The 9,558-nt window shown below is 45.5% G+C and overlaps 1 protein-coding gene across 1 annotated transcript; it reads right to left on the bottom strand.

Annotated features, from left to right (window-relative positions):
* Window positions 1-111: 111 nt before the first annotated feature.
* LOC109765600 (uncharacterized) lies at window positions 112-4,022 on the bottom strand. Its single transcript, XM_040386750.3, has 2 exons — window positions 3,531-4,022; window positions 112-1,876 (listed from the first exon to the last, which is right to left on the bottom strand). The coding sequence occupies exons 1-2, from the start codon at window positions 3,968-3,970 to the stop codon at window positions 268-270; spliced, it is 2,049 nt and encodes a 682-aa protein (XP_040242684.2). The 5' UTR covers window positions 3,971-4,022; the 3' UTR covers window positions 112-267.
* Window positions 4,023-9,558: the final 5,536 nt, after the last annotated feature.

The raw sequence follows: 9,558 nt of genomic DNA, 5'->3' as shown, positions 1-9,558 counted from the left end.
TACAAGGCTACAAGCTCCGGTATGAACCCTAGAATCAAACTCGAAATAATTCATAAAACTGATAAATCTGGAAAGCCTACATACAGGCTAAAAGCTCTGGTACGAACTATGTAAAATCTGAACGGAAGCAATCATCTTGAAAGTAAATAATGGAAGCAAAGATACTATTTCGCCGCTGATTGAGAATCAGCAGCAGGGAATCATGAGCGAGCTAACGGACTAGCATGCTGAGCTGCAAGCCTCCGGCAACGCTTGCATAAGTATCGCCTACTCCCGCGGGGCAATGTCGACGCCGAAGAGGCGGACGAGGGCAATGTCGACGCCGAAGAGGCGGACGAAGCCACGAATCCCATTCCCTTGCTCCGGCATAGCCATGCCCGGAGCGGAGCTGCTGACGTTAGCAGGAGGGGCACGGGATGACGAGCCCGGAGCGGAGCTGCTGATGTTAGCAGGAGGGGCGGAGCTGCTGATGTCAACAGGAAGGGCACATAATGAGGAGCCCGGAGCGGAGCTGCTAATGTTAACAGGAAGGGCACGGGATGAGGAGCCCGGAGCGGAGCTGCTGATGTTAGCAGGAGGGGCGGAGCTGCTAATGTTAGCAGGAAGGGCATGGAATGAGGAGCCCGGAGCGGAGCTGATGATTTTAGCAGGAGGGGCACGGGATGAGGAGCCCGGAGCGGAGCTGGTGATTTTAGCAGGAGGAGCAAGGGATGAGGAGCCCGGAGCGAAGCTGCTGATGTTAGCAGGAAGGGCACAGAATGTGGAGCCCGGAGTGGAGCTGGTGATTTTAGCAGTAGGGGCACGCGATGAGGAGCCCGGAGCGGAGCTGCTGATGTTAGCAGGAAGGGCACGGAATGAGGAGCCCGAAGAGGAGCTGATGATTTTAGCAGGAGGGGCACGAGATGAGGAGCCCGGAATGGAGCTGGTGATTTTAGCAGGAGGAGCATGGGATGAGGAGCCCGGAGCGGAGCTGCTGATGTTAGCGGAAAGAGCACGGAATGTGGAGCCCGGAGTGGAGCTGGTGATTTTAGCAGCAGGGGCACGGAATGAGGAGCCCGAAGCAACAGGGGCACGGGATGAGGAACCAGCATAGGCAGGGGCTGGTCCCGTGGTGTTGCGTTTCATCGGCAAACTGCAATGTGCAGGGGCCGAACGGGTCTTGGGGGTTCGCAGGCCGTGACACCCCCACCGTGGCAGGTTCGACCTGGCGCTCACCGAGCGGCGATATATCGCCTGGGCCATGGAGGCGGATACGGCCTCGATGTCCTGCAGTTCCTCGGCCATCCTGCCCATGTTCCCATGATCGGAAGCAGCAGGGGTAGCCAGAGCTGGTGCAAAGCCCACTGGCGCCCCCGCGCCCGGAGCCGGTGCAAAGATTGCATCATGAGCGTGTGGCCTTTTGATCCCACGTGCGCAGACGCCGTCGGCGCCATGGCCATGGCCATAAGTAGCAGGGGTAGCCGAATCTGTTGCAAAGGCCATAGGCGCCCCGGCCACCGGGGTAATTGGAGCCGGTGCAGAAGTCGCAGCAGGAGGGACTGGCGCAATCGCCACAGCTGCTACCACACGAGGATCCACGATGTTCACAGAGGAGTTGTTGGTCTCAGCGGCGACCTTGTTAGCCGCCTCCTCCTCCTCCTCATCGTCGTCGTCGCTGACGATGATAAGGTTGATGTGGGCCGCTGGCACGTCAGCTGACTCGAGTACATGATATTGGGACGTTACGGGCTCCTTTCCCTTGGGAATCTTGGCCGCGACGCGTCCGGCCGGCTCGTTGGCTTTTTTTGATGAAAATGGGTTCCCCCCAACCTCATTTTTATTAAAACCCGGCTCGCTGGCTTCCCGCTGCATAATTTCCTGCGCGCGCTGCACATACCTGAAAAAGGGAAAATTGCGCGTTAGGCCCAGGTAGCGGCAGATCTCTGGCCGTTTATTGAGTGCTCAAGATTCATCTGCCAGAAAATGTATAAACGTGAATGATTTTTCAGATGAAATACACTGCAATACACTCTGCGTATGTCAGATGATCCCCATACTTTTCGATCAGATGGTACATCACGGTTGCATCCATGCGCTGCCATTCTCTCTCTTCCCTCTCCTAAACAAGCCCATCCATTTATTTTATGTTTGCTAACTTAAATTGTTCATATCTTTTAAACCAATATTCCAATTTCAAAACTTTTTATATATTTGAACTCATGCCGCAAAGACCTTTCAAAGAAGATCGAATTTGAATACATTTTAAATGAATTCAAAAATCATGATACATATTTCACTCGCTTGAAATATTTTGAATAAAATGGTTTCAATCATTTTCACAAGTTGATATTTTAGTTTCATGTTGTTTTCACTATCACAACTTACATTTCACTTTCCACTATCGTGTTTCAAAAAAATCATATCTATTTCAGTTGCACATTTTTGAAAGAACATATTTCACTATTTTAAAATAAACCATCTCACATTTTGAAAAAAATTGATTTCACAAGTTGACATTTCAGATTCATACTGGTTTCCACCTTCAGAACCTACATTTCATTTTTCTCTGGCTTGTTTCACAAAAATCACATATATTTCAATTACACATTTTATAAATAACATGTTTCACACTTTTGAAATAAACTGTTACACATTTTGAAATAATCAGTTTCACAAGTTGCCATTTCACTTCATATTACTTTTAACTTTCAGAACCTACATTTCACTTTGCACTGGGTTATTTCGCAAAAATCACATCTATTTCAATTTCACATTATTGAAATAGCATATTTTACTCTTTTAAAATAAACCATTACACATTTCAAAAATTTCTATTTCACAAGTTGAGATTTAGTTTCACATTTTTTTTCACTTTCAGAAGGTGCATTTCACTTTTCACTCGCTTGTTGCACAAAAATCACATATATTTCAATTGCAAATTTTTGAAATAACATATTTTGCTCTTTTGAAATAAAATCTTTTCCATTTCCAAATAATTAGTTTCACAAGTTAACATTTCAGTTTCATATTTGGGTTAAATAGGTTTATGTGGAAAAAGTTGTTTTCACATATTTCTAGTGAAATAAGTTTGTTTCATATTTTTTTCTAGTGAAATGGGTTTATTTCACATGTGAAATGTGAAACGTCAAAATGTAAATGTGTTTGAAATGTATCCAAAATTGGTCTAGTTCTAAAGTTCTTGATGCCAGGAGTCCGAATATATAAAAAGTTTCACAAACGAGTCTATAGTTTAAAAGATATGGTTGATATAAATTGTCTATGATGAAATGAAGTCTATGGATTTGTTCTGTGGGTGGAGAGAAAGAGGAAAGAGCTGCATGTGTACCTTCCCTCACAAAAAGTGTATTTTAGGCACATAAAGCTGATGCCAATTTGACTAAAAAGAAAGATACAAGAAACATAGTGGTACTATACATCTAGGTGGGTCATACATTTGCATGAATCTCACAAGAAGTGAGTGCTTTGAGATGTACCGACATGTAACGCAACCACATGTAACGCAACCACGCAAAATGACTTTGTGCACATACCTCTTGTAGCACAATTTGTCCAGATTCTCCTCTGACACCTTCAGCCCGTACGCCGTGTCCAAGATCTCCACCGTCCGAGCCCTAAGACCCTGACCGCACGGTGTGGTTCGTAACAAGGTTTCGGTGGGGACCAGTTGGGCCCCGCCGTCCTTCTCGGCCACCCTTGGCTTCTTACCCCTCACTTGCTGCAGAAGCGTCGGCTGGCCAGAGGCGGTGTTCACACCTTGATGCGGCGCCGACGACTCCACGGGGCCAGCGTGACCACCGTCTCCTCGGCCCAGACGCGGCGAAAAGCGACGGGAGAGAGGAGTAGGTCCCGCCGACGGCCTTCCTTGATTTACGTGGCCGCGGTGTGATGACGGGCTTCTGTGGTTGAAGATTCCATAGGATTTGCTCTGCCCACGATCGCAGGTCGGTGAGGGAAGCTTTCCGGGGACCATCAAATGCAAAGGGGGTGGAGGTGGGGGGTTCTCCTGTGGAGAGAGCAGCCTTGTGGAGGGGTTAGCAAATTCTGTTGTGTGACGAGAGCCTCGTGGTTCTAGTTAAGTAGGCGTGCGGCCTGGGTAGGTTTTTTCCTTTCCTCTTTTACACAAAAAGGCTCCTCCCTGGCCCCACGAAAAGAAATGCACCCTCGGGCGCAGTAGGCTGACATTAACTTTATATGTGCTGGAGTTTTGTCGATTCTATGGAGTAAGGAAAGAAACACCCCCGGCATTCCTGGGTCAATCTTCATAATTGCGCAGTTTATAGATGACGTCCGTTTCGTTTGGAGCATTTCAATTGTTAACTCCTTCCGCTTTTGCACAATAGCACCCCTTCCCTACCCGTTTTTTGTTGATGTTTCAGTCAGATTTTGTTGAGGTTTAAATTAGTTTTCAAAAAAAAATTAAGATGAGGTTTGACACACACTCATGTAAAACTTGAGCTAATACGAATTAACATGAAACTAAGTTACAAAAAAGTATATGAAATAATGAAATCACATTGAAAACTTAGAGAAAGCCATATGAACTCATGTATAATTATATGAACTAATGAAACCACAATGATAGTCACTCAAAGCCACATGGAAGTTAAATCAATAAGAAAAGTTGGTTTCAGAAAGTTTCGTCAATGTTTCATTTGAGTTCCCTCAAAAAATGTTTCATTTGAGTTTGAAAACATTAATGCAAAAATTAATGAGAAAGGATCCCACTAATCTCGTGGTGCTTGGGACCATTGGATGTCCACATACATGTGGGAACTATCTGTTAGGAAAGAAACACTCTCAACTTCGTCATGCTGGAAAAGGATATTAATTAATTGAATTTCTCAAGAAAGAAAGAAATTAATTTATCATCGGTGGTATTTTCTTAGATATAATGTAATACTTGCTATAATTGGAAGATTCAGTGCAAAATATTCGTAGAAATGTTACTGCTTGTATGCGTCAATCTTGTGCAAAGGGGTAGTCAGTACGGGCCATGGCCTTGGGGGAGGTGCCCCGGTATCGTATCATATCACCATCACTTTTATTATCTTCACCTATTTTAGTCCGATCCTTAGTTATTTCATGATTTAGTTGAATAAAAGTTTAGTATGATCTATTTTCAAGTGCTAGTTTCGTGATCTATCTATCTATGTAATCGAGTTGAGAGTTATATAATAAAGAGTAGTTTGAGTTTTTGCTTCTTTACTTTTATCACTAATGCAGGATGCTGCTAACGCGACACTACGATCAGAGACCCTTCGAGAAACTGTGTGCGATGCCATAATCGCAAACGGTGCTGTATGAAAAACCGTCAAAAAAGGTGAAAATGTTTGCGATGGAGGATGCATCAAACACGGTTCAGATTTTAGTTGCGTGTGCAATCCAGGACATACTTCAGTCCATCGAACTATTTGCAATGAGGCGGAACAAAAGAAACGGGCAACCTGATGAAGGCGTGTGCGATATAGAGCATACGGTTCACTCGGATGAACTGTTTGTGATTAGGCATCACAAAAGAAATGGGCAGCCAGATGAAGGTGTGTGCGATATACAGCATACGGTTCACTCGGATGAACTGTTTGTGATTAGGAAACACAAAAGAAACGGTCAGCCAGATCAAGGTGTGTGTGATTGAGGGCATACGCTTCAGAAGGATTAACTGTTTGTGATTAGGCAACAAAACTGAAACGGGTAAGGCAGATCAAAGTGTCTGCGATTGATGGCATACACTTCACATGGATGAACTGTTTGCGATTAGCCACAACAAACTGAAATAGTTAGATAGATCAACGTGTGCGCTAGAAGGGCACACCCATTCTAATTAAAAGACGTGTGCTGACATTGCCTATTGCGGTGCACCCTATGGTGCAAACGCCACGTACGCAGCCGAGAAGGCGTACGTGCCCACGTTACGCCTTTCGGAAATAGTGCCGCACTTATAACCGTCAGTAAATTTGAGCATGCGTCCCGTCACATTCCAAATTGCAATCCTGTTCACACCGATCAAAACCTAAACGGTTTCCCACTTAGGAGCATATTACTACACGGTTATAAATACTACTACTCCAAGATGATTGCACATTCCTCCTCAACTCCTGATCCACAAAAAGTCAAAAACAAACAAGTCATTCATCATCGTTCCCTTGCGTCCGCCATGGCCAGCGTGAGTTCTGGGTCGAGATATTGCGACCAGGGAGAGGCAAGCCTGGAAGCGGGAGCACAAGAGATGTCCCGCCTCGCCGCGATAGCAGCCAACATGTCCCGCCACACGGCCGTAGCAGCAAAGAGGTCCCTCCGCGCCGCCAAAGTAGCACGGAGGACCCGCCGCGCCATCGATGCAGCAGACTGGTCCGGCCGCGCCGCAGAAGCAGAAGAGATGTCCCGCCGCGCCGCGAAGCAGCAGAGATGTCCTCCCTTGCCGCGGCGGCCTGGGAAAATGCCTCGCGGGCAGGCGAGGACTCTTACAGGCGCATGTGTGCCCTCGTCCATACGCAAATGGATCAGATCTCCAGGTGGGCGAGGTTGCAGGATGACCTGCAAGCCTCATTTGAACAGTCTACCGATGTCATCCAGCAACTAAATGAGAGCAATGCGAAGCTCCGGGCCGAGCGCGACCTGCTGAGGGTGAAGATTGTCGGAAGTGCGGAGCAGCAGGAGCAGACCACTGCCTTGTTGAAGAGGACCGGCGTCATCGTCGAGAAACTTATGGACGAGAATAACAAGCTGCGCACCGAGCGAGAAGGCTGGTGGAGAAATCCGTGGATGCTCTCAAGCAGCATCTTGAGGACAAGAAAGAGCTCATCGCCACTCGCCGTGGAGACTAGTTCCCGCGGCCTGCAGCAACGCATCAAGAAAGTAGGGATCAGCGAGCCAGATCATTGTCTTCCTTCTTCTTTTTCCCTTGTGTATATCTGGCGTTGCCGCATGTGGCTTTTTTTAATTATGTTTCTAAATATGTAAGACAATTATTATCCACTGTCATCGTCCTTATATTCATCATGCTTGCTATAAGTCGTAGTCGATGCTATATAGGTCCGCCGGATCTTACATCAAGATCCATGCAAAACTTTCTTTTCATATTTTCATTTTTCTCTCTTAAATCTCAGTCCAGTGAGACATATAGCCACGCCGTAGAACAGGTGCTCGGCACCATTAATGGAGATGTTGGGAGGGAGGTGCGCGGCGGGTAGCGGTCAAAGGGCTCTCCTCCAGATGAGCACACGCAGGGGTCTGATCGCACGTCTCCTGTACTCAAATAGCTACCCCGCACGGCACCTCCTAGCCAATAAAAAAAGGGACACGTGGCCGCACGTAATTGGTAAGTCAAACGCCCACGGTTTCAATAATACTTGTGTTTCCGGTCTGTAACGTGACATCACTTGTTCCAAAATGACTTTGTTGATTGTTAATGTGTGGGCCTTCGCAAATCGGACAGAAAAATTACCACAGCAGGTTGGTGCCATGTCATGAGACCATGCCAAGTTTCATGATTTTCAGGCGTGTTTTGGAATTACAGGAATTAAAAAAACTAAGTTAATCAATATTTCGGGCCGAGCCACGACGCCCAGATGTTTGAATTTCACTCCCATCTCTTGCATGGGACCTAAAAATTCACCCAAGGACACACATGTGATTTTTCAAACAACTTTGGTGCACTGGAGCATGTGCTTGCAGTTCAAATTTGAATTATGCACATTGAATGCCCAAAAACTCAATTAATGTATAAAAAAGGCCAAACGAACCTGGAATAATTCCAAAATTTAGCATGATACTTCTATTTGGTCTAATCTGGCTATGTAAAAAAATAAGGCAGGAGAAGGCAGTGTACGTATGTCGTTTCGCACACGGAGGTGACACGTTCCCTCTCGGAACCACGAGCCTTCTTGAGGGAACCTCCGGTTTGCAAGAAGCTTACACCAAAGCTTGTCCCAATTTGGCCAAAAATATTACCACAACATGTTGGTGCCATGTCATGAGACCATGCCAAGTTTCATGATTTTCAGCCGTGTTTTGGAATTACAGGAATTAAAAAACCAAGTTTCTCAATCTTTCCGGCCGAGTCACGACGCCCAGATGTTTAAATTTCACTCCCATCTCTTGCATGGGACCTAGAAATTCACCCAAGGACACACATGTGATTTTTCAAACAACTTTGGTGCACTGGAGCATGTGCTTGTAGTTCAAATTTGAATTATGCACATTAAATGCCCAGAAACTCAATTAATGTATAAAAAAGGCAAAACGACCCCGTAATAATTCCAAAATTTAGCACGGTACTTTTATTTGGTTTAATCTGGCTGTGTAAAAAAATAAGGCGGGAGAAGGCAGTGTACGTATGTCGTTTCGCACACGGAGGTGACACGTTCCCTCTCGGAACCACGAGCCTTCTTGAGGGAACCTCCGGTTTGCAAGAAGTTTACACCAAAGCTTGTCCCAATTTGGCCAAAAATATTACCACAACATGTTGGTGCCATGTCATGAGACCATGCCAAGTTTCATGATTTTCAGCCGTGTTTTGGAATTACAGGAATTAAAAAATCAAGTTTCTCAATCTTTCCGGCCGAGTCACGACGCCCAGATGTTTAAATTTCACTCCCATCTCTTGCATGGGACCTAGAAATTCACCCAAGGACACACATGTGATTTTTCAAACAACTTTGGTGCACTGGAGCATGTGCTTGTAGTTCAAATTTGAATTATGCACATTAAATGCCCAGAAACTCAATTAATGTATAAAAAAGGCAAAACGACCCCGTAATAATTCCAAAATTTAGCACGGTACTTTTATTTGGTTTAATCTGGCTGTGTAAAAAAATAAGGCGGGAGAAGGCAGTGTACGTATGTCGTTTCGCACACGGAGGTGACACGTTCCCTCTCGGAACCACGAGCCTTCTTGAGGGAACCTCCGGTTTGCAAGAAGTTTACACCAAAGCTTGTCCCAATTTGGCCAAAAATATTACCACAACATGTTGGTGCCATGTCATGAGACCATGCCAAGTTTCATGATTTTCAGCTGTATTTTGGAATTACAGGAATTAAAAAACCAAGTTTCTCAATCTTTTCGGCCGAGTCACGACGCCCAGATGTTTGAATTTCACTCCCATCTCTTGCATGGGACCTAGAAATTCACCCAAGGACACACATGTGATTTTTCAAACAACTTTGGTGCACTGGAGCATGTGCTTGTAGTTCAAATTTGAATTATGCACATTAAATGCCCAGAAACTCAATTAATGTATAAAAAAGGAAAAACGACCCCGTAATAATTCCAAAATTTAGCACTGTACTTTTATTTGGTCTAATTTGGCTGTGTAAAAAAAATAAGGCGGGAGAAGGCAGTGTACGTATGTCGTTTCGCACACGGAGGTGACACGTTCCCTCTCGGAACCACGAGCCTTCTTGGGGGAACCTCCGGTTTGCAAGAAGCTTACACCAAAGCTTGTCCCAATTCGGCCGAAAATATTACCGCAGCATGTTGGTGCCATGTCATGACACCATGCCAAGTTTCATAATTTTCAGGCGTGTTTTGGAATTACAGGAATTAAAAAACCAAGTTTC

This window comes from Aegilops tauschii, chromosome 4 (assembly GCF_002575655.3).
Source record: "Aegilops tauschii subsp. strangulata cultivar AL8/78 chromosome 4, Aet v6.0, whole genome shotgun sequence".
Lineage (NCBI taxonomy): Eukaryota > Viridiplantae > Streptophyta > Magnoliopsida > Poales > Poaceae > Aegilops > Aegilops tauschii.
The sequence above is the reverse complement of the archived record's forward strand: the minus strand, read 5'-3'. Positions and strand labels throughout refer to the sequence as shown.

Coding starts and splice junctions, on each gene's coding strand:
- LOC109765600 (XM_040386750.3), bottom strand. CDS start 3,970: ATGGTCCCCGGAAAGCTTCCCTCACCGACCTGCGATCGTGGGCAGAGC. Junction 1,877..3,530: donor GACAAATTGTGCTACAAGAG/GTATGTGCACAA, acceptor TCCCTTTTTCAG/GTATGTGCAGCGCGCGCAGG.